Raw genomic sequence first — 26164 nt, 5'->3', positions numbered from 1 at the left:
CCATTTCCTCACAGCATACTCGAATGGAGAACCTGTAGTTCAAACCCATCTCAGATTACACCCGTCTTCAGTACTTGTCTGGGAAAATTTGCCAGGGTTCTGACCTATTTGTATCTGACTCCACCTTATGGGTGCTGCACCTGCAATGGCAGTGCCTTTTCTGCCACCAGCTGGCAGTTTGCAGTTATGACTTCAATTAAAGATGTGCTCTCACTAATACAATCTTATTTCAGTGATATAAAACATATATAGATACATGGATACATAGTACATGGCTAAGAATAAATCTGAAACCTTGAATAGCTAACACACACACATATGTATTATATATTGGAACATTTTAAAATACTTATGGGTGTATTACCTGCATTGTGTTCATATACCACATGCATGCAGAGGTTAGAAGATGGTGCTGGATCCCCCTAGGACTGAAGTATTAAACAGTTGTGAGCTGCCATGTGGGTGTTTGGAACCAAACCTGGGTCCTCTGGAAGAGCAGCCAGTACTTTTAACCATTGAGCCCTCTCTTCAACCCTGAGGAACTTTTAAAAGATTAGTTTTTATTTTTATTCATGTGTATGGGTACCCGTGGGGCCAGAAGGTCAGATCCCCTAGAACTAGAGTTACAGGTTGTTGTGAGCTGCCCAGCATGGGTGCTGGGAACTGAACTGGGGCCCTCTGCAAGAACACAAGTGCTTTTAACCACTGAGTTACCTCTCCAGTTCCCAGGCTTGTAATATTTATGGAAATAAATTGGCATAATTTCAAACCTAAACATCAGGGTTCCCTTTTTGCAACTGTTGTGCACCTATCTGAAGAACAAGGACATTTCCTTATGTGAGCACAGTGCATTTATCAAAATCAAGAAAGGAATATTGACAATGCTACTGTCTAATCTGTAATTTCATGTTCTTTTTTCCTGTTGTTTCTATGATGACCATTATCGCAATTTTTCTCTTGTTTAGGATGATGCTTTGAATATTATTCTTATCTTTTTAAATCAGTTCATTGGGCTGCTCAGTCTTCAAGGTTCTCATTCTGAGTTTATAATGAAGTGAGCCTGCTCTCCAAATTCTTCCCTTTTCCTATGTGGTCTAACTTTCTCAAACTGCTTCCCTGAGCTTCCTCTTAACATCCCAAGTTCTTAACCAAAACCTAGTCAAGGCAAGCAACCCAGCTGGGTTACCTTCACCCTAACGTTTACATTTTCTGTTAGTCATCTGCTGTTTACCCAGATTTCTCTAATAGAACTATAATTCATTAGTATCGAAAGCCCTTGTGTTTTCCCCAGAGATGCCAGTGGTATTTCTTACCCATCAACAGCAACCCATAGCTCTAATTGTTTGACATAAATTCACAGATATTTAACAAGATTAAAACTGAACTGTTGGGTAGGGAAGTTGGTTGCTACAAGACCAACTTAGTGTGTTCACGCAAAGATGATCAGTTGATGAAGTTATGAAGCCAAAGGACAGTTTATTAAGAAATGAAGTAGCAGTCTGTTAAAAAAAATAAACCTGGGGGCTGGAGAGATGGCTCAGAGGTTAAGAGCATTGCCTGCTCTTCCAGGGGTCCTGAGTTCAGTTCCCAGCAACCACATGGTGGCTCACAACCATCTGTAATGAGGTCTAGTGCCCTCTTCTGGCCTGCAGGCATACACACAGACAGAATATTGTATACATAATAAATAAATATTTAAAAAAAAACAAAAAAATAAACCTGTTTCTCATTCCTGGGAGGATGATGTCATGTGGATGCATTGTATTTTTAACTTTTCTCCAGGTAAAGGTAGTGGTATTTGATAAGACTGGAACTATTACCCATGGAACCCCAGTAGTGAATCAAGTAAAGGTTCTAGTGGAAAGTAACAGAATACCACGCAATAAGATCCTGGCCATTGTGGGCACTGCGGAAAGTAACAGCGAACACCCTTTAGGAGCAGCTGTAACCAAGTACTGCAAGCAGGTACAATTTTATATTTCATATTCATGTTGGTATCTCATATAGAAATGATGCAGACCAAATCTGGACTGGCTTTTGACTATAATTTTTGTATATATTGAGTATGGGGATAAAGAGAATTGTATTTTCTTATTTAATTGAATATGTTGGGGCTGGAATATAGCTCAGCTGGTACAGTGCTTGCCTAGATGCTTGAGGTCCAGGGTTTGATCCCCAGCACCTATAAAGTGAGCATGTTGGCTCATGATTTTAATCTGAGAATTTAGGAGGTAGAGGCAAGAGGTCAGAAGTTCAAGGTCATCTTCATTACTGGTAAGTTTGAGACTAGCGTAGACTGTATAAGACTTTGTCTCAAACATTATTGATTATGCCCTAGTTTTTACACATAGACAACTGTAAACATAACAAAAGAAATGAACCCCTCTTTGATATAAAACATCAAAATATAAGTAATATGTATTAGTCGGACAGTTATGGCACACACCTTTAATCCCAGCACTGGGGAGGCAGACAGATGGATTTTTGTGATTTCCAGGCCAGTCTGATCTACTGAGCTCGTTCCAGGACAGCAAGCGCTACACAAAGAAACCCTGTCTCAACCCCCACCCCAATAAAATCTGTCAGTGCAATTTCTAGATCAAAGAGTGCTTAAAGTTTCATTTTTCATGGCTATTACTAACATCAGTTTGTACCTGCACCCAGAGTTTTGAGTGCCTGTCTTCTCATACACTTACCATCGCTATTCTTCTAATTAAAAGTTATTATACCATTTATTTATTTGTTTACTTATTTATTGTATTTTGTTTTTGTTAGGAGCTGAACACTGAAACTTTGGGTACCTGCACAGATTTCCAGGTTGTACCAGGCTGTGGTATTAGCTGTAAAGTTACCAATATTGAAGGTTTGCTACATAAGAATAACTTGAAGATAGAAGAAAATAACATTAAAAATGCATCCCTAGTTCAAATTGATGGAATTAATGAACAGTCATCAACTTCATCTTCTATGATTATTGATGCTCATCTTTCAAGTAAGCTAATTTATTTATAGTAGTTTGTAGTTTTTTTAGCTGGAAATTTTCTTATTCTTTTTTTTAAATAAAAATAGATTGTTCTTTCATGCAGTACATCCTGACCACAATTTCCCCTCCCTCCACTCATTCCATCTGCCCCTACCTCCCTTTTACCCTGGATTGACAACCCCTCCAACTCCCATCAAAAAGGAGCAGGCCTCGAGGAGCAACAACCAAACACAACAAAATAAAATACAATAAAACAAGGCAAAAATCCTCACACCAAAGCCAGACAAGGCTACCTAACAGGAGGAAGAGCCCTAAGAGCAGGCAAGAGTCAGAGACATGCCCACTCCCCTAGTGAGGAGTCCTACAAAAACACCAAGCTAACAGCCGTAACATAAACAGAGAACTTGGTACTGGCTCGTGCAAGCCCTGTGCTTGGTACTGCAGTTTCTGTAAGCCTATATGAGCCCTGCTTAGTTGATTTAGTGGGCAGTGTTCTCCTGGTATCTTCTATCCCCTCTGACTCCTACAGTCATTCTGCTGCATAACCCCCTCCCCACCATGGGATTCCCCAAGCTTTAAAGGAAGGGACCTAGTGAAGACCTCCAATTTAGACTCTGGCCCTGCATAATGTCTGGCTGTAGGTCTCTGCATCCACTCCCTTCTGCTGCTGGAGGAAACCTCTCTGACGGTCAGACAAGGCAATGATCTATGAGTATAACAGACTATTATTAGGAATTATTTTATTAATTTTTTAGATTAATCATGATGGGTTCTAGCCTAGGTCTCTGGGCTATCCAATTTCCTGTTCCTGGCCATCCAAGCAGTATTTTTTGTGGGTTCCTGCTCATGGAGTGGGCCTCAAGTTAAACAAGACATTAGCATATTATGCAAGCAGGATAGATTGTAGGTCAAAGGTTTTGTGTCTGGGTTGTTGTCCACATTTCTCTTTGGTAGCCTACAGAGTACCTTCCTGCATCAAAGAGACTGGGACATAGGAGTAAGGGCTCCATGCAGGCACCAGCTTGACTTCTATGTGTTCAGTGAGCTGTGTGGATATTGTCCTTGGCAATGGGGCCCTGCTGTCAGTTTGCAGAGAGCAACCCTCTGTCCTTGAATTTTACTGTGTTGTTTAGGGATCTCCAAGGCACCCATTTAGCCAACAACTCAATCAAATGGAACCCAGTCCAACCATTGGAAGCCTTGCCTAGCTACAAGAGATAGCTAGTTAAGATTCCATATCCTCTATTGCTAGAATTCTCACTAGAATCACTAAGATTCTGGAAGTTTCCACTACACTAGATTTCCACAGGACACTCCAGCTGCTCCCAAACTCTAGCCATCTCTCACCAGCACCTGATCCTTCCCACTCCCTTCCCCACCTGCTGCCAGCTCACCTGCAAAATCTATTCTATTTCCCTTTCCCAAGGAGATCCATGTGTTCTGCCTAGATGCCTCCCCCATACTAACCTCTCTGGGACTACGGATTGTAGCTTGATTATCATTTACTTAGCAGCTAATATCCACTTATAAGTGAATATGTATCATATTTGTCTTTCTGGGTCTGGGTTATCTCACTCAGGATGATTTTTTTCTAGTTTCATCCATTTGCAAATTTCATGGTATCATTTTTTAACAGCTAAGTAATAATGGTCCATTTTGTAAATGTAGCACATTTTGTTTATACATTCTTTTGTTGAGGAACATATAGGTTGGTTCCGGTTTCTGGCTATTATGAATAAAGAAAGCCATAATATAGTTGAACAAGTGTCCTTTGGGTATATTCCCAAGAGTTAGGTATAGCTGGGTCTTGAGGTAGATCGAATCCCAATTTTCTGAGGAACCGCCATATTGATTTCCATAGTGGCTGTACAAGTTTGCATGCCTACCAGCAATGGAGGAGTGTTCCCCTTGTTCCACATCCTTAACAACCTGTGCTGCCACTTGTGTTATTGATCTTAGCCATTCTAATAGGTTTAAGATGGAATCTCAAAGTAGTTTTTATTTACATTTCCCTGCCTAATGGCTAAGGATGTTGAACATTTCTTTAAGTGATTCTCAGCCATTTGAGATTCTCTATTGAAATTCTCTGTTTAAATCTGTTTCCCATCTTTTAATTGGATTATTATTTTTTTGATACTCAGTTTCTTGAGTTCTTTTTATATTTTGGGTATTAGTTCTCTGTCAGATGTGAAGTTGGCGAGAATCATTTCCCATTATTTATGCTGCCACTCGTGATGGTGTCCTTAGCCTTACAGAAGTTTTGCAGTTTCATGAGGTCCCATTTATTATTAATTGTTGATGTCAGTTCCTGTGCTATGTGCTATTGGTGTTCTGTTCAGGAAGTTGTTTCCTGTGCCAGTGTATTCAGGGCTATTCCTCACTTTTTCTTCTCTCAGGTTCAGTGTGTCTGATTTTATGTTGAGGTCTTTGATGCACTTGGACATGAATTTTGTGCAGGGTGATAATTGTGGATCTAATTGCATTCTTCTACATGCAGACACCAGTTTGAACAGCACCATTTGTTGAAGATGCTTTCTTTTTTTCAAGTCTATATTTCTGGCTTATTTACAAAAAAAAATCAGGTGTCCATAGGCATGTGCATTTATGTCTGGGTCTTAAGTTTGATTTCACTGATCAACGTGTTTCATGTCTTTTTGTTTTTTTGCTAATACCATGTGGTTTTTATTACTGTTGCTTTGTAGTACTGCTTGAAATCAGGAATGGTGACTCCTCCAGCAGTTCTTTTGTTGTTCAGGATTGTTTTAGCTATCCTGGGTTTCAGATGGCTAACTGTATATAACCTCAAGCTGTTGTATAAAAAACAAATAGACAGCATGATTGCATTTCATCCAATCCAGTTTTACCATAGGCCTCCTGATGACATCACTCAGAAACATTTGCTGACTGTGCTTATTGACTTCTGTCTTAGTTAGGGTTTTTATTGCTGTGAAGAGACACCATGACATGGCAACTCTTATAATGAAAACGTTTAATTGAGGGGGCTTACTCCTAGTTTCAGAGGTTCAATCTGTTATTGTCATTCATGGCGGGGAGCATGGGGATGTGCAGGCAGAATGGTGCTGGATGAGTAGCTGATAGTCCTATATCTTGCAGGCAAGAGCAAGTCAACTGAGACACTGGACAGTAGCCTGAGCATAGGAAACCTCAAAGGCCACCCCCACATAACATACTTCCACCAACAAGGCCATACTCACTCCAACAAAGCTACATCTCTTAATACTGCCACTTCCTATGAGATTATGGAGGGCAATTACATTCAAACTACCTCAGCAACTAACTAGTCTAGGGTTATGAAGATAAGTCTGAGCTGATTTTTTGTGATCTTTCTCTTATTTCTTTCCTTAGCTGATGAAAATCATACATGTTTTACAAGACCCTGTGGTCCTCCTCTTTCTCCCCTCTGCAAATTACCTATTTACTATAGAAATTAGAGTTCTCTGGCAGTGTTCTTTTGTTTGGTTGTTTTGGTTTGGTTTTTGTTATCCCAGATGGTCATTACTTTTTCATGAGAGGAGGAGGTACTCCTCATCTTGCTAAGAAGTATCTTCTTTAGATCCTATGTTCTCTGAATTCCTCAGGGCCTTTCTTCTCTGTTATGGCCCCTTGCTGCTTTGCATTCTATGTTTCTTCTTATAGCAGTGTCTCTAAAACATAAACACTTCTTCCATCAAAAATCACTCTATTTCCATGAAACATCAAGAAAGTATAGGCTTGTGGAATTTACGTTCTTACTGAAGAGGCAGGCATCAGCTTATTACAAACCTACCTACTCCTGTTCCGTTCAGAGCATGAAACCGTCTCTCTGACGGTGGACCCCCAAAGCCCACTCCAGTGCTTGCTCTTCACTCTGCATTCTGCATGACCTCACAAGGCAGTTGAAAATATTGGTTGAGTATTCCTCCAGAAACTCCTTTCTCCTCTGCGCATATGCCTTGGCTATCTCTGGATTCTTCTCTTCCCTCTTTGGACATTCTTTCTCATTCTTTTTTGATTCAAATATTAGCTATCCTCAATGATTTACTTGGTGTTTGACTTTCTTCTTATTTTTTATTCTCTCCTCTATACAATGTCATTCATACCTATCTCGTATTTCTTTTGTTGTTAATGTTTTTTTGTTTGTTTGTTTTTTGTTTTTTTGAGCCAGGGTTTCTCTGTGTAACAATCCCGGCTGTCCTGGAATCCCTCTGTAGACCAGGGTGGCCTTGTCCTCACAGAGATCCACCTGTCTCTGTCTCCCACACCTGGCTTCTCATCACTTTTTTCATCACCACTCCAAATTCTGTACCTCTTGTGGAGATGTATTTCTTAGGTGTCATGTTGGTGTGTCATCTGATCGCCAGCACAATCTACTTACCTACGTGTTCCAGAAGCTCCCCTACCATTTGTATGTAGTAATAGGAGCGGCGGGGCTGCGTCCCCAACACCCCAGCCACCTGCTCGGCTAGCTTATGCCCGAAATAACAACACACAAACTGTATTCATTTAAACACTGCTTGGCCCTTTAGCTCTAGCCCTTACTGGCTAATTCTGATATCCTGATCAACCCATCTCTAATAATCTGTGAGCACCGGTCCTACCGGGAAGATTCTAGGTCCATCTTGGGTCGGAGCTGAATCGCGTCTGCCCGGGAGAGCAGAGCATGGCCTCTCTCTGAGGCGTCTGCTCCCGAGAGGAGAGCTGTGGAGTCTGAGCTCACTTCCTCTTCCTCCCAGCGTTCTGTTCTGTTTACTCCTCCCACCTATCTTCTAACCAATGAGGACCAAGCAGTTTCTTTTTATTTAACCAATGACCTTCCTCCATCATTTGTACCCAAGTGATTTTGCTAAAATCAAATCTGATCATACTACCTTCTGACATATGACTTTATTTTAGTGGTTTATAGTCTATTTTATTGTTTGTGGGCTTTTGTGGGGAGTTTCAAGACATATTTTCCTCATGTAAAACTCGCAGACAGATTTCTCGTGTAAAAGTCCTTTCTGTCCTGCAACTCACTTTGTAGATCAGGCTGGCCTTGAACTCAGAGAGATTCATCTGCCTCCACTTCCCGAGTGCTGAGATTAAATGTGTATGCCACCATGTCTGGCTGCCTATTTTTGATTTATGGTTCTTTTGAAGCAATGTGCTGAAAATTGTGGATCACCCCCATAATAAGTAATTATTAGGTCTGGCTTAAAAGATTCACTTGTATCCTAGAGCCCTTCCATGGATCTTAACTAAGGATATGTGGGGTTTTTTTTGTTTGTTTGTTTGTTTTGAGATAAGTTCTCACTCTACCCATGGCTGTTCTGCAACAGTTCATTATATCTACGAGGCTAGCCTCAAACTCATAGAGATCCACTTACCTCTGCTTCCTGAGTGTTGGAAGGTGTATGCCACTGTGACCTGCTCAGAATCGTCATTTTAATTGTTCTCACTCATTCAGGACTTTGATTTCTGCTCTGCTCTGTTCAGTCTTTTGCCTCCCTTATTACTCATCTGTCTTTCCCTGATGTTCCACGTGTGCTCTATGTTCTTACAATATTAGTTGCCTATCTATAGTTTCTCCTCATAATCTACCATTTATTCTTTTACTTTGTTCTTGAAGATTTTTTCATACAATATATTTTGATCATATTTTCTCCTCCCACAACTCCTCCTATACCCTTCCCACCTCCCTTACCACTCAACTTCATCTTCTTTCTTTCTCCCATTCAAAAAACAAAACAAAAAAACCACAAAAAAGAAAAATCAGTAAGACAAAAAAATGCCCAAATGAAGAAAAATGAAACAAAAAGTCCACAAAAATACCACTGAGTTAATTTTGTGTTAGTTAACTACTCTTGGACACAGGGCCTACCCTAGAGTGTGGTTAATATTATATACCTGATGACACTCTGTTGGAGAAACCTGACTTCCCTTTGACAATGGGTATCAATTGCAGGTAGCTTCTTTGTTAGGGATAGAACCCCATCTAGCTTTAACCTATGCAGGCCTTGTGTATCCTGCCACAGCATGAGCTGATATGTGCAAAGGTCCTGTTGTGTATAGAAGACACTGTTTCCTTGGAATCATCCATCACCTCTGACTCTTAAATATTTCTGCTTCCTCTTCTTCATAGATCCCTGAGCCTTAAGGGAAGGGGTTTGATGAAGACATCCCATTTAGGCTGAGTATTCCAAAGTCTCTCGCTTTCTGTACATTGTCCAGTTGTAGGGCTCGGAGTTAATTTCCATATTCTGCAAGAAGCTTCTCTGATGTTGATTGAGTGAGGTATTGCAGTATGTCATTAGGAGTCATTTTATTCCTGATTCTTTAGTGAAATAATAACATTAGCTTTTACCCTATTTATGATCTATCTACTCTCAGGGTCTTGGCCACTTTAGTAGTACCAGGTATGGATTCCATTTCATGGGGTAGGCCTTAAACCTAATCAAAAAGTGGTTAAGTCACTCCCATAGAATTTGTACCACTGTTGCACTAGTATGTGCTGTAATAGGGGCGGCGGGCCGCTTCCTGCCACCCGGCTAGCTTTACCCGAAATAATTACACGGAAACTGTATTCTTTTAAACACTGCCTGGCCCATTAGTTCCAGCCTCTTATTGGCTAGCTCTTACATATTGATCTAACCCATTTCTAATAATCTGTGTAACACCACGAGGTGGCTTACCAGGGTAGATCTTAACCTGCATCTGTCTGGAGTGGGAGAATCATGGTGACTCTCTGATTCAGCTTCTTTCTCCCAGCATTTTGTTCTGTTTTCTCCGCCTACCTAAGGGTTGGCCTATCAAATGGGCCTAGGCAGTTTCTTTATTAACAAGAAATCACTCCCACATCAAGCATGTCTTACAGGCTGGTCACTGTTGTCGGTGGCAGGGTTTGTAGCTGAGTGGTGATATTGATGGCCTACCTTTCTCCTCCATTGGCATGCATAGTACCTTCTGGTACCCTGAACACTAGTCATTAGGAGTGAAGCTTCTAGTTAGGCACCTGCTGGACTTCTCCATGTTCTATGATGCAAGTAAATGTTGTCTTCAGCAATAGGACCTTACCAGTAGAGAACAACAAATAACCTTGGCAGTAGCCTGTGGTGTTTTTTGGGGGTGTGTTCCATGGGACCCCTTCATGGCCTGCCATTTCCTACTTGTTATTCCATTTACTGTTTTCTCCATGCAGTGGCCTCACCCACAAATAACATCTACCCTGTTGACATATGCTTGTCTTCCTAGACCTGACTCTTTTTAGTGACACCTTTGCTGATATGCATTGATAGAAATACTTGCTCTTCTTAAATGTTAGCTGTACTTCATTCCCATTATATTAGACACACTATGAAATGATTATTTTCTGGCCATTTCTATTTCTCTGTGACTTATTTTTATTTGTCTATGGATGTAATATCAAGTAAGTGACATGTCGGAAATCACTCAGCAGCTTTTTTGTTGAGAATCTGTTGTATTAGGGACTTTTCATAGCACTTTGAATGATCATCAGCAAGGGCAGAGGCAGAACTCAGTTCTCTTCTCCCCTTGTGATTAGCACGTGTGTGAGGCCCTGGATTTGATCTCCACTACCACTGAGAGGAGATGGGAGCTAGGAGCAAGGAAAGAAGTTGGGAGATGAGTTACTGGGCTGTTTTCGTAACCCAGGAAAACATATTAATGGCTCAGACCAGTGTGGTAACAGTAGAATTTGTAAGAAATGATCAAATTCCGGATGTGTCTTGAAGGGTAAGCTGGAAGATTTAATTACCAAATTAGATATATAAAATGTAAGTAAAACAAGAGTCAAGGAACTGAAGAGATGGCTCACCACTTAAGAACATTGACTGCTCTTCCAGAGGTAATAGGTTCAATTCCAAGCACCCACATGGCAGCTCATAACCAGCTGTTAACTCTAATGCCTGGGGATCTCATGCCTTCTTCTGATCTCCATGGGCACTGCATGCACATGATGCACAGACATTCATGCAGACAAAACACCTATATACATAAAAACTAATTAATTTTTAAAAATTAAAACACATGAGCCAAAGTAATATCAAATTTAGTAGCCTACCCATTTAGATAGATGAAGTTACCATTTAAATAGTATAAAGGAGATAAGAGGAACAATACGGGAGACAAGATTGTGAATCCAGTTTTATAGATATTACATTTGGCTGTCTGACAGTTATGTAAGTGGAAGTATCATAAATGGAAATATTAGGTAGGCAGTTGTCTACAGGGGCCTGAAAATCCAGGAAATAGGCTGAATTAGAGAAACAGAATTGGGAGTCATTTGCTTTGTAGATCTGTGGTATTGAGTACTATAGTCACTAGTTATATATGATTATTAATTTTGAGTTAATTAAAATTTTATTTCATGTAAAATCCAACTCTTTGATCATTTTGGCCCTCAATCGCCACATGTGTTGGCTAGTGGCCATAGGATCAAATAGCAGATGTAGAACATATCCATTATTGCTGGAACAGATGTTCAAACCGCACTAGGTTTACTAAAGTAAAGGTCACTGGTATATTGTGGGAATAGTTTATTGGAGTAGTGGAGACTAAAGCTTTATTTGAGTATGTTCACAAGAAAATGGGCAGTGGTGAATTAGAGACAACTAGTAGGGGAAATACTTCTCTTGTGCACAGCAGTAGAGAAGTGTGATAGCTAGAGCAGTGAGCTCAAGAGGCTCCTTCTGTTTTTAAAGATAAGATAATATGCAGCAGCGATGATAGAAAATTGATTATTCGGGAGGTAGAGAAGAGAGTAGTTGGGGATATGGTCTGGCATAGGCAAAGGAGTGTGTACTATCATACAGGTAGAGAGATGGTCTTTGGCAGGCACAGACTCTGTTTATAACAGAGGGAAAAGAAGCTGTGTGCACCTAGGATGCACAGGAGTGGGGAGATATGGCCATGAGAAGTCCTCTTATGATTGCAGGGAGCAATTGCATGTCAGATGAGAATGGGGGAGGAAAGTTAGATTTGAAAGTAGAGGAGATTTCAAATAGTCATCCTGAGAAAATAATGAATGGACTAGGGACATGCAGTCAAACATCTAAAGGCTCACTTAAAATTAGTGAGTACCAGTTTAAAACGAAACATCAACATAGTTGCATATTTCCATGTAGCCACATTAGCTATTGATGCACAGTTAAATGTTTGAATTGTGGTTTTCGAGTGTCAAAGGGAAAACCTCAGTAAGAAGGGAAGCTCTGAACTACTACCTTCTCATCCCCGTTCCCCATCTTGCTCGAGATTGAACTTAGAGCTCCCTTCACTCAGGCTAGGCAAGTGCTCAGCCACTGAGTTATATCCCTAGCGCATGAACTAGCACTTGAACAGTATAATGGCATTTTCTATTTGGAGCGAAAGGTTAAGGACCTTTAGTCATGGTAGCAACATGGGCTCAGAAGATATGGAAGAGCAGAATATATTCCTGGAAAACTTGAAAATCACTGTCAGACGTCATATTCTACCAAAAATGTATTAGAATGACTGCAAGGTTAGGCAAGAAGAACTTGCCTCAAGATGGATTTAAAAGTTAAACAAGCTGGGCTGGAGAGATGGCTCAGTGGTTAAGAGCATTGCCTGCTCTTCCAAAGGTCCTGAGTTCAATTCCCAGCAACCACATGGTGGCTCACAACCATCTGTAATGAGGTCTGGTGCCCTCTTCTGGCCTGCAGACATACACACAGACAGAATAAATAAATAAATAAACATTTAAAAAAAGTTAAATAAGCTCACTAAATGTTATTTCTGTATTTCTAGATGCTGTTGATACTCAGCAGTACAAAGTCCTCATTGGTAACCGGGAATGGATGATTAGAAATGGTCTTGTCATAAGTAATGAAGTAGACAGTTCCATGATTGAACATGAAAGAAAAGGTCGGACTGCTGTATTGGTGACAATTGATGGTAAAGTTTCTCTAAAATATTCTGTGACACAATTGTGATCTCAGTCATTATTTTATGTGTCTGTGGAACTTAAACTCTGAGGTTTATTCCAAAGAGGCTTGAATACAAAGTTATAATATTAGCAAAATATGATTATTGTTAATTAAGGATTTTTTTACCAGCTGTTATGACACAAGTATTTGGGAGCCTGAGATAGAATTATGACTATCAGGGCTACATAGAAAGCCCCTATCTCAAATAACCACCACCACAACAAAAACCTAAATCAGCTGGACATAGTGGTACATGCTTGTAATCCCAGCATTTAGGAGGTGGAAGCAGGAGGACCAATAGTTAGATGATGCTGTAGTGAGCTCACTGCAAACCTGGGCTACATGAGACCCTGTGTAAAACAAAAACAAAGCACTAAATTTAAAAAGGCCAAAATATTAGGCAGAGTTCAGAGAATCCTTAGGAAGAGGGGGTGGAAGGATTGTAGGAGCTAGAGGGATTAGGGAGACAAGAACATGGCCCACAGAATCAACTAAGCAGAGCTCACAGGGGCTCACGGAGAAGTCTCACACATCCCAAGAATCCCAAGATGGCCTTGAATTCACTATATAGCCACGAAAGACCTTGAACTTCTGATCATCTTGTCTCACCTCCCAAATGCTGGGACTATAGTTGTGCACCACTACGCCTGGTTTACATGGTACTGGAGATTGACCCTAGGGCATTGTAAATGCTAAGCAATCACTCTACCAACTGGATTGAATCTCCAACCTTGCACTATTTCTAATGCGTAGTACATTTTTCTATGTAAAAATTTGGGGGGAAGGGAGGTTCCGAGACAGGGCTTCTCTGTGTATCCCTGGAACTCACTGTGTAGACCAAATGGCCTTGAACTCAGAGATCCACCTGCCTCTGCCTCCTGTGTGCTGCAAAATTAAAGACATGTGCCACCACCACCTGGCTATATGTAAAATTTATGTCAATACAGTTCAATAAAAATTTAAAATCCTGTTTTGGGTGTGTGCTGAAAAGATAATTCTGTGATGAAAAGTACTTGCTACTCTTGCAGAAGACCAGATTTTGATTCCCAGAACCCATGTTGAGTGGTTCACAGTTGCCTGTAATATCAGCTCTAGAGGATATGCCCCCCTCTTCTGGTGTCTGTGGGCATTGACACAGATGTGTGCAAAATTACATACAGATACACACAACATATGCACAATTTAAATCTCAAAAAAACCCTTAAAAATCCTGTTGGAGATGCAGTTCAGCAGTAGAGTTTCATACCTGGGTTTCATACCTAGTACTAGGGGAAAAAATGGGGGGGGCAGTTATGGTGATGATCACCTTGGGAGGCTCAGGCAGGAAGCTTGTGTTTGACTATCTGGGACTACATAGTGAGACTGATAAATGATACAGTGTTTGCTTAGCATGGGCATGGCCCTGAGTTCAAACCATAGTACCACACATTAAAAATAACTAAGGTATACATATTTTATTGAGGTTTATTTTATTTGATGAAATATTTTCCATTATTGCCATATAATTGTACTATTTATTTCTGCATTCTGGAGATCAAACACAGGACTATATATTCTAGACAAGCACTTTACAAATGGGGCTACACCCTATAATTCTAGAATTTTATTTTAAGCTACATGCTGTATAATCATTTCTATATTGTTACAACTTTATTTTTTACTTGTATTTTGAATTTTACTTATATTTTTCTGTGTGTGTTTGTGTGTATGTATGTATCTGTCTTTCTGTCTATATGAGGGTATATATGTTCCACAGTGCACAGGTGAAGGTCAAAGTTTTCTCTTTTCAGCATGTGGATTCTGAGAATCAAACTTAGGCTGTCAGGCAAGCATCCTAACTCACTGAGGCATCCTGCTAGCCCTAGTCTTGATATTTCACCATTTACTGCAATAAGCATACACATAAAGTTTTACATGCTTCCTATTTGCTAGGGTAAATTTCCAGTTCTGAGACTGTTTATTCAACATTTACAGTCTGGTGTAGGAGTTCCTTCTGTTTGTGTGTTGCTTTCATTGGTTAATGAATAAAGAAACTGCCTTGGCCTAGTTGATAGGGCAGAACTTAGGTAGGCGGGAAAGACAGAACTGAATGCTGGGAGGAAAATAGGCAGAGAAAGGGAGAGACACCATGGAGCTTCCAGAATCAGACATGCCAAATCTTTCCTGGTAAGCCACTGCCACGTGGTGATACATAGATTAATAGAAATGGCCTAAATAAGGTGTAAGAGTTAGCCAATAAGATGTTAGAGCTAATAGGCCAAGCAGTGATTTAATGAACACAGTTTTTGTGTGGTTATTTTGGGGCTAAGCTAGCTGGGCAGCTGGGACAAACAAATGGCCCTCTCCTTGCAACAATAGTCCTTGCTAAGTATGAAGGTATTGGCTTTGTAATTTTAGTTAGGTACAGGATAAAGCATAGAATAACATTTTATTCTTTTGCATTGCTGTGTGCAGAATATGCACACAGTAGCCAGAGGAGGACAGTAGATGTCTTGTCCTATCACTTTCTCTACCTTACTCCCATAAGGCAGCGTCTCTCAATGAACCTGAAACTAGACTGACAACCAGCAAGCCCCAGTGATCCTTATGTCTCAACCCCACTGCCCAGTATTGGGGTTACAGAATTTTAATGAGTCTTCATGCTTATGTAACAAATATTTATATTCACTGAGCCATTTCTCCAGCCCTCTTACTTTTGTTTTTCAAACAAGAAAATTAGGGGCTGGAGAGATGGCTCAGAGGTTAAGAGCATTGCCTGCTCTTCCAAAGGTCCTGAGTTCAATTCCCGGCAACCACATGGTGGCTAACAACTATCTGTAATGAGGTCTGGTGCCCTCTTCTGGCCTGCAGACATACACACAGATAGAATATTATATACGTAATAAATAAATAAATGTTTAAAAAAATGAAAATTAGTACCTTTTGATAATTTTTTCTTAGCATCAAATACCAGTTTTATCTCCATTCACCTATTAGTTTTTCATTCTGTTTGCATTTTAATTAGATAAAAAGTATTTGTAGCTATAGTTTTAAAACCTAAGGGTGGGTGTCTTTTAGTTTTTAGTGACATCTTAATTTTCATTTTACTACTATTACCTTCATTAAATATACATACTTTATTGATTTTATTTTCCACAAATATGGAAGCTTATCACAGAGTGTGTGGTATAAAGTCTGTATGGATTAGGATGTTTTGAGTTAAACCAAGTCCTCAGTGGCTTAACAGAGTTCATTTCTGTCTGAAATTTTATTCTGATGTTTTGTTATTCTTCTTTCACCATAATCTGTTTTTCTGCTGCTCCTATATTAGATGAGCTGTGTGGCTTGATAGCCATTGCTGATACTGTGAAACCCGAGGCAGAGCTGGCTGTCCACATTCTGAAATCTATGGGCTTAGAAGTAGTTCTGATGACTGGAGACAACAGTAAAACGGCTCGATCTATTGCTTCTCAGGTAATTCATTGGTTTACTTAGTTATTGGGATGTGCTAACATCTCATTCTCCATACACATTTTCTTTCTTCCGTTCAAGTGCTGAGAAAGTCACCTTACCTATGGTTTGCATTATCATCATGTTGCTATCCTAACCGCTTAAAAACAATCAGTGTGGTATGGTAGAAAGACATTGTATGTTAGAGATGTGAAAAGGTATTTGCATAGCTTGCAGAATGTTTGAGTAGCATTGCTGAACACTAGTTTCTGTTGATGTTTCTGTTGAAATGATGCACATAGTTTTCAGCAGTGTGGCCAATCCTTCAGCATCTCCTGCTGTAAAAATGGCAGGAGCTGCATGCAGGTTCCTCTCTGGTCCATTCTGGATGCCACCAGTGGGACTCTTTTTTTGGACATACCATTTGGCTTAACCCTACATTTGTTTCACTTCCAGCATTTTTTTTATTAAAAAGCACTTAGAATGACTTCTCTCCTCTTCTAGTGTGTATGTATATAGGATGTGCATGTGTATGTGCGCGTGCATGTGCCACAGAATGTGTGCGTAGGTCAGAGGGTAAACTTGTGGAAGCTGGTCCTTTTCTTCATTGTGTGGGTTCTGGGGACTGAACTCTGGTTTTATTAAACTTGGTGGTAAATACCTTTACCTACTGAACCAACTTGATGGCCCTCTTCTAATAAGTAACAGAAGGAATATGTGAGTACATTCTTATGTAAGAATATGAAGGTTGTAAAGAATTTGTACCATTTTCCACATTCTCTGTCAAATTCTCCCACCTTACTTTCGTGTATGCATATACCTGTATCCAGGTATGTAGTTCTGCATTTCAGTACTAATTGGATCATTTTATAGTTTATTAAGTAGTTTTTATATATAACAATATTTCCTAGATCTTTTTTTTTGTTTTGGTTTTTCGAGACAGGGTTTGTCTGTAGCTTTGGTGCCTGTCCCGGAACTAGCTCTTGTAGACCAGGCTGGCCTCGAACTCACAGAGATCCGCTTGCCTCTGCCTCCCGAGTGCTGGGATTAAAGGCGTGCGCCACCAACGCCCGGCCCCTAGATCTTTGTTTATGTCTCTGTACATAAAATTATTTCATTCCTTCTAAACTGCTGCATCGAATTCTATAGTATGGATGAATTATAATTTATATTACTATTCCCCTACTAGTGGATGTTTAGGTGGTTTTGAATTTTTCATTTTTGAAAACTGGCAATAATAAATATTCTTGGTATCTTTGGACATGAAAGAGTGTGTCTATTTATAGTTGAAAGCTGATTTTCCAGAGCAGATGATGTGCACACTTTGAATGCTCTTACCATGAAGACAGTGTCATTCTGTTCATAATAACAGTACACAAGATTGCTTATTGGCTGGAAAGATGGCTCAGCCATTAAGAGAACTAGCTGCTCTTGCAGAGAACCTAGGTTTGGCTCTCAGGGTAGTGGCTCACAACCATATTTAACTCCAGTTTCAGGGCATCCAGTATCCTCTTCTGACATCTGTGAGCATCAGGCACATGTCTGGTATGTTTACAAACATGCAGGGAAAACATTAAGAATAAATAAGTCTATTAAAAAATAATGTTCACTTCTTCTCATTCTGAGTGAATATTTTCAGTCTTTTAAATGTAAGCATCTGGCAGGTTAAAAATGATGGCTCGTGATTCTAAGCTCAGCTTTGTTTGCAGTATTTAATATTACTTCCTGAAATGAATTGAGTTGATTTTTCTTCATATAGGTTGGCATTACTAAGGTGTTTGCTGAAGTTCTGCCTTCCCATAAAGTTGCTAAGGTGAAACAGCTTCAAGAGGAGGGAAAACGGGTAGCGATGGTAGGAGATGGAATCAATGATTCTCCAGCTCTGGCAATGGCAAATGTTGGAATTGCCATTGGCACGAGCACAGATGTAGCCATTGAAGCAGCCGATGTGGTTTTAATAAGGGTAAGTAAGTCCTGGAGCTCCAGTGGTACAGTCAGTTAGCAGGCAATACTCATACACTAGAGTAGGTCCTGTGGTCTGAGATCTGAGGAGTGAGCAATTGCCTGCCACGGTTAGTGGTAGTGCTGTAAAGCTCACTGTGTAGTGATCCTGCCCGGAGTCCCATGTTCCTTCCTAGCTATGAAGTCTGAGTTTGGAGTGGAGGTTACTGACATTCTCTCTCAGTCCAGCAACACAAATGAGAATCACAAGCTTCTGATGTTAAAACAAGATTTAACAATAATAAAACTGGAGCTGGAGAGATGGCTCAGAGGTTAAGAGCATTGCCTGCTCTTCCAAAGGTCCTGAGTTCAATTCCCAGCAACCACATGGTGGCTCACAACCATCTGGAATGAGATCTGGTGCCCTCTTCTGGCCTGCAGTCATACACACAGACAGAATATTGTATACAAAATAAATAAATATTTAAAAAAAACAATAATAAAACTGTCTACAACAATATTCACTGATGTTAGTTAAATATTCAGTCCGTATACTAGCACACAAACCTGAAAACATTTTCAGACCCTCAATTTTTTTTGAAAAACCTCTTCCAAACTTTACTCAAGGCTTAGCAGTATCTGAAATTTGTACTTAATTCACAGTATATTCCAAGACATACATAATCTCCATTGTACAGAGTGATGAGTAGAGGAGTTCCTAGTGACGATAGACTAGTCTCACTAATGTCACCGACCTCTCTCTTCTCAGAATGACCTTCTGGATGTTGTAGCAAGTATCGACTTGTCAAGGAAGACAGTCAAGAGGATTCGAATCAATTTTGTCTTTGCTCTAATTTATAATCTGATTGGAATTCCCATCGCTGCTGGTATGTGATTCTTAACAGCTTTTACTTTTGTGGTTAAAATCATTAGACACCTATCATATTGGAAGAATTAGGTTTAGTTTTGACCTTAGTTTTTGCATATATCTTGCTAATTTGGTGAGAGGTGATGTTAAAACCAGTAATATTCAATGAAGTTTATTACAGCCTAAGAATTTGTAAACATTTTGATACTTTAAAATTTTTTCCCTTCAATATTATAATTTGAAAAAATTCATACTTAAGTAAACATTGAAAAAGTAGTACAGAAAATCTGTACCTACACATCTGCACACACACACACAATTAAAAGGAAAATAAAAGGACTGTGCAGTGGTGGTACACTTTTTTAATCCCAGTACTCAGGAAGCAGAGACAGGTGGGTCTCTCTAAGTTCAAGGCCAGCCTTGTCTACAGAGTAAGTTTTAGTACTTCTAAGGTTACACAGAGAAACCCTGTTTCAAAAAAACCAACAAATTGACAAATAAATATATTGAAAACAAATGTGTCTTGGCATGGTGGCTCACATTTGTAATCCCAGCATTTGAGAGGCAAAGGCAGGAGGATAGCAGCAAGTTTAAGGCTAGCCTGGGCTATATATCATGTTCCAGGTGTCAGAACTACCATAGCAAGACATTGAAAAACATAGATTGATAGATGGGCAGATAGACAGAGAGACAAATAGATTTAAAATTTTAAGTTAAAAAAGTTGGGTCAGGTATGATGCTGCATACCGATTTAATCCCAGCACGTATGCAATTCTCTGTGAGTTGGGCCAGTTAGGGCTTCATAGTAAGATGCTATCTCACAAAAAAAAAGTATGCAGAAAAAGAAAAGAAAAGGCATGTGTTTGTGAATTAGTCGAGTATGAGCTCTGGTACACTAGAGAACCGAGGACTATCTACCTATAGCTAACAGAATGCACCCCTGGGAAATTGTGAAACATGAGTAAATGGGGACAAGAATATTCATGAGAGCACTCACTCTACTAAGAAAAAAATGACAGCAACACAAATCTCTACAACCAAGAGGATAAAATGCTGAAGAAGTAAGAACATAAATTGTGCATATGTTATAAATGTGTTGATAATTCAAATTTGTTTCCAGGAGTTTTTCTGCCCATTGGTTTGATTTTGCAACCATGGATGGGATCCGCAGCAATGGCTGCTTCATCTGTTTCTGTAGTACTTTCTTCCCTTTTTCTCAAACTGTAAGTATGGTGACTTGCTCATCATTTTCTCAATAGGTTTGATTCTTGTATTGATGAGTATTCCCAAGTAATTGTGTGTGTGTGTGTGCGCGCGCGCGCGTGCATGTACCTGTGTGCACAATGTGTGTGGCAGTCAGAGGTGGCCATCAGGTGTCTTATATTTTCTTTACGTTATATTTTGAGGCAGAGTCTCTGACTGGACCCAGGGTTCACCAGTTTAGCTAGACTGAGCTGAGCCCCCAGATTCTTCCTGCTTCACTTTCCTGGCACTAGATCACAGGTACAGGCACCACACCCAGCTTTGATATGAGTGCTGGGGATCCTAACTCAGGTTCTCATTCTTGAACAGCAATCACTTTATCTGCTGAGTCGTCTTCCCAGACTCCTAAACAAATCTTAAGAATTATTAGGGAATAATTAATAAATATAGTATGAGTGGTGTGTGTGTGGTGGTACACACTTGTATTCTCAGAACTCAGAGGAAGGGGCGAGAGAATCAAATTTTCCAGGCTTAGCTACATAGTAAAGACCCTGTCTCAAAACAAAAAGAAAAAGCTAAGTAGTTATCATTTTATGTAGTGTATGCATTACAGACATAAGCCCAAGTGGGACTTTGCATTATGTGACACCACGAAGTTCATTTCAGGCAACTTTCTTAGTGATAGCCACCTTTGTACATTTTCATAGTGGGCAAATATTTGTTTGTGCATACAACAAGCATCTAGTTAACATTTGGTTGCTTTTAATGTATGTTTAGTTACAGGAAACCAACTTATGACAATTATGAGTTCGGTGCCCGAAGACACACAGGACAGAGGAGTCCTTCAGAAATCAGCGTTCACGTTGGAATAGATGATGCTTCCAGAAATTCTCCAAGACTGGGCTTGCTGGACCGGATTGTCAATTACAGCAGAGCCTCCATAAACTCACTACTGTCTGACAAACGCTCCCTCAACAGTATTGTTACTAGTGAACCTGACAAGCACTCGCTTCTAGTGGGAGACTTCCGGGAAGATGATGACACCACACTGTAAAAGGTCTCGGGGGATGCTGCTAGTTGAAGTTCTTGTGCACTGATGGAGCACGTACATTGTCATGGAAGGATCTTATGTCAGTCTCATGCTCTTATGTGCAGGATTCTATCTGAGTTGTATTTGTTAATGGCAAAAATAGATTTCTCAGGGCAAGAGCTCTGAACCTGGCATTATCCAAAACAAATTCCCAGCAGTTTTGTTTTACTTGGGATAGAGGATAGAGCAGCAAGTTTAGAACTAACTCCACAGTTAGAGGTTGCTGACTTGCTGCTAATATGGCAAATCATTTTTATTTGACCAAAAAAGTGCCCAAAGAGAGGATGATTAAAAATGTGAAGATTTGAGAGCATGACCTTGAGGATATTCTTGAGCCTGTATCATTGCCTCAATGGGAAGCAATGGCTTTCAAAGCACTGTACAAAGCATCTAGTTTAGAAGGAAAACAGTTGCAACTGTTTCAAAATAGATGTGCCTTATTTATTGTGGGTTTGCTTTCACCTCATAATGCCTGCGTCCTTGTCCTTTAGTTTCTAAGAGCCCCAGGATGGCTTTTGTCACCTTTCAAGTAAACCAAGTTTAGGTGATTTTTCCTTGATTAAAATAACTGACTTGAGGCAGGAGGATTGCGAGTTCAAAACCAGCCTGGACTATATACACTAAGACCCTATCTCAAAACATTTTTGTAACTGACATTTTTCTGATATCTTCTCTTATTTTATTGTGTCACTCAGAAGACCTCAGAGAGTGCAGAGTTCTCTACCCTTCTGTTTCCCCACTGCTGTCAGAAATCACTGACTCTTCAGTTTGCCTAGCTCTGGGATAGCATTCAGCTCTCTCCTGATGAGTTCAGCTTTGTTCCTGGTGGAGCCTGTCCCTCAGTTCCAGGCTAGAAACTTACCATTTGAGCCTCTTTCACAGAAAAGTTCTTCAAAGATTGACACTAATATCTTAACATATATGGGCTATATAAAAGTACCTGAACTCACTAAATTCTTCTTTTGGGATACAATCACTTGGCTGGTATATTATAATTTAATAAAAATTTAGTTACCTCTTATTATTAGATAACTTATCAAAATGATTTTTAAATATACTATCATACAAAGCTGCTTTTATCAAAACACACAGAAAGCTGTAATATAGAAATAAGAAAGTCTCTGGTTTGTGATATCTTATAGTCAATATTTTTCTCTTGTTCAAAACATTTGCGCTTATAAACAAACTCCTAATCTTTTATTTGCATGCTATACTTTAAGCACATTGCCTATCTTATATGATTTGTGCTCCGAAAATGTTCATTTGTCTTTTTCAGGTCAATATTGAATATAAAAAAAATCATTTTTATAGAGCAGAGTATAAAGTGAAAAGGAGAATGGGATTCTTCCATTCCGTCTCTTTTCTCTCTTATTCCTTCACAACCCCCAGAAACGTTTACATTCTTCAGAGCTGTCTTTCCAGACTTGGGGAAGACCTAACTTCTCTCTTAGCTATCGTAAAGAGGTGAGACTTTTGATGAAGGTGCTATTAGTCTAGAAAGGCAAACCTGTTTTAATAAAGTGCGAATGAGCTTATGTGTTTAAACTCAATTTTAGACCAATCCCTATGCCATCTTAAGAATTTGAGTTTGAATATTTGTTTCTTAATTCTAGCAACCCATCATAATATAACTTGTTGACTCCTAGAAGAAACAGCTAATGCTAGAGATGTACAATAGACTTTTCTTGCTCTGGACCCAAACTGAGAATACAAGTCCTCCGGCTCTCAGCCAGTTAGCCTTCTGTTACACATGTATAATTGAGCCCTCCTCTTGCCTCCACATCATGTTGTAGGACTGTGAGAATAGCATTTCACTTCTCGCTACCAGAAAAATGTGTTTGAGAGAGGCTGTATTCCTAGAAGAGGAGATTCATTTAGAGAGGGATCAAGCACATTGCTTTCAGTTGGTCACTAACTTTAGATAATGTGTTACTGTTGAGAACAGGTTCTATAAGAGAATGTTCATATGTATATACACATATCATACACGGAGAGAGAGAGCGAGAGAGAGAGCGCACCTTCAGAAAGAAAATGGGTTTCTATTTGCATCTGTTCTGAGGTTCTTTACACTTTCTTTGCCACTCGTCTATACTCAATCAGCAACCATTCTCTTTGTCAGAAGGCACCGTGGACACTTTGTTGTCCAGTGCTTGATGTAGACTCAGCTAGGAGGCACCTTTAACCTAATTATCCAAAGATGCCTTTTGAATTTAAAGATTAAAACACAACTAGAGTATTTACTATTGTAGTTTTAAAAGTATAGTTGTCAGGTGTGAAATAGAAATGTTGCTTTTCCTACTTTAGTATCAACATTTTAGGAAGTTAAATTTGATGCCTTATGAACAAATAATTTTATATTATGCTTTAATTTTTTAAAAAATTATTCTTCATTTATATATACAGAATGTTTGAAATAGCACTATAGACAAGATGTTTCCAAAAATGTGAGCGTGCATATCTTTTCTGTAGACAGCTTAAAATGAAATAGATGTGTAGTAGAGGATTTTCCCATTACTTGTGGATTCTGTTTGAAAATTATTTTCTTAATATTTATTTTACTCTATCTTGTTATTTTCTTTGAATGAGGCATCTGGTTACAGGTTATTCTTTTTTAAAAAATATACATTCCTGATATCACTCCTTTGGATTATTTTGTTTTCTGTACTTAAAAACAATTTCTTTACCAAATATAAAAATACAGATCCATGCCAAATCATTACCAACTTTTATGCTGACTCTCTTGAGTCCTTTGATCTGGTAATGGGTAAAAAGATAAAACAAAAAGCATGAATTCTTATTTCTCAGTCACCTGAGCTTTTTAATGACATTGATAATAATAAATGCCTTTTGTAGCCAGAACCAGGTGTCTCAACCTTGTGTTTTTAAAGAAATGTTTAGTCATGTATTGTAAAACTTTGGTTAGTATCCAAAACAGGAGCGGACAACTTTGTGCAATATTTGTTTGCTGTAGTCTAGTTTGTTTTTCTCATGCGCATGTAAATTGATATTTCTGCCGAAGATGTGCCTTCAACTTTATAATTATAGTGTTGTAAAAAAAAGTGTTGTCAAGTGTCACTGTGTTAAATCTTATCCAGCCCCCTCCGCCAGCAGCTCCATACTACCCTCGTTGTGTTATTTGGGGTTTTTTGGATGCTGTTTCAGCTGTAAATCCATGATGCACCAAGATCAGAGGCAGCAGCACACGTTTAGGTGGGAGGACAAAATCTATTGACCTTCAGATCTTACTCACCCGCCACTATCACTTAATGAGAATGAGAAACAGGAATGTGCATGGCCTCTTCTTTGTAGTGTCTAATAAATTCTTGAATATGATATCTACCCTAAATGAGCTTTTCTTGATTTGGGGGAGCCCTGAGTGGTATGGAGATCCAATTTATGTCATGAACTTTTCCTGGGGAGATAGGAGTAAATGCCTACTCATCCCCAATAGGGCACCAAGAATAAACCAAAGTAATGAATCCACCCAAATCCAGTTTGGTGAACCAGTGAGTTTATTGGGCTTACTACAGGCGCGTAGGTGATCCCAAAACAGCTTCATTAATTAAAGTCTCAGACCACAGCTGCTTTATCACCTCCTGACACCACATGCAGCTGGGCAGAACATGCACAGCTGGGTGGGAGGTGCAGGAGCCAATGGCTGAAATCTAAGCAGAGGATCTTAGGACACTCCCCACCCCTTCTGGGAGAGAATGACTGGCCAGCTCTTGGGACTCTTGAATAGGCACAGCTGCTTGAAATGCTTGAAAGACAGCATTCAACACCACCCAGCATGCATTCCCACACTCCTCATGCCCTTGAATTTAATAGTGTGTTGTTTTTTTTTTTTTAATCTCACTTGTGAGAACTGATTTCTACCATCCACATCAAATACCTGGGATAATTTAGTCAGCAAAGGAAAGCTAACCAGCAGGATTAATATCTCGGATTTTACTTTTTTTTTTCCAGGACTGAGTTTCTCAAGAATAGCCTTGGCTCTTCTGGAACTCTCTCTTTAGACCACGCTGGCCTCAAACTTAGCGATCCACCTGCCTCTGCCTTTGAAGTACTAGAATTAAAGGCATGCCCCACCACCGCCCAGTTTTGGATTTTACTCACATTTCTTTTCCCATCCCTTTACTCCCTGATTCGGAAGTGAGAGCAGCAGTGCAATCAGTAAAGTTTCAAAACTTTCCAGATTTACCAAGCTGACCAAGCCTTTGTGCTGGAAACGCTAGGTTTTAAGACTCAAAGATCCTCATAGAATGAGGATAGAGACAAGTAAAGTTGTCTTTCTGCTTTCAGTAGAACCTACACGTCTTGCTGTGCATTTTTATCTCTCAGTTTGTGGACACAGATCATGAATTGCAAGGGAGTTAGAAAAGGGAAGGCACCTTTGTTTGTTGTTTTAAGACAGGGCTCTGCTACTAGCCTTAGCTGTCCTGGAACTCTCCACTTAGACCATGGTTGGCCTTGAACTCACAGCACTTCTCTCTGCTGGGTTTAAGGGTCTGTACTGACTGGAAAGGAAGGCTCTTGGCCAGGTTGAAAGAGCTAGGAAACAGCAGCAGTCATAAGCAGCTGAAAAACAACCATTTCTGTACAATTAGTATCTCCTTGGAAAAGTCTAAAATTGACTGAACAGCCTTTGGCATTCTGGACCTATTGCCCTCAAGTGATTTCATGATGGAGGAAGGTCATTGGCTAATAAAGGC

General features: G+C 39.7%; 1 protein-coding gene across 1 annotated transcript in view; it reads left to right on the top strand.

Moving 5' to 3' along the window:
* The window catches only part of LOC121442722 (copper-transporting ATPase 1), a 62841-nt gene extending 41060 nt beyond the window's left edge, over positions 1–21781 (top strand). Inside the window, exons 15-22 of the mRNA XM_041644327.1 lie at positions 1783–1965; positions 2776–2992; positions 12743–12889; positions 16232–16374; positions 18110–18313; positions 19061–19178; positions 20280–20382; positions 21140–21781. Of these exons, the coding sequence (XP_041500261.1) occupies positions 1783–1965; positions 2776–2992; positions 12743–12889; positions 16232–16374; positions 18110–18313; positions 19061–19178; positions 20280–20382; positions 21140–21416 (1392 nt within the window). The 3' untranslated portion in view covers positions 21417–21781. The remainder of the gene's footprint in view (positions 1–1782; positions 1966–2775; positions 2993–12742; positions 12890–16231; positions 16375–18109; positions 18314–19060; positions 19179–20279; positions 20383–21139) is intronic.
* Positions 21782–26164: the final 4383 nt, after the last annotated feature.

The sequence above is a fragment of the Microtus oregoni genome, unplaced genomic scaffold (genome assembly GCF_018167655.1).
Source record: "Microtus oregoni isolate MIOR12 unplaced genomic scaffold, Mior012 000094F_ref0000399, whole genome shotgun sequence".
NCBI lineage: Eukaryota > Metazoa > Chordata > Mammalia > Rodentia > Cricetidae > Microtus > Microtus oregoni.
Note: the sequence above shows the minus strand (reverse complement) of the source record. Positions and strands in the feature narration are given on the sequence as shown.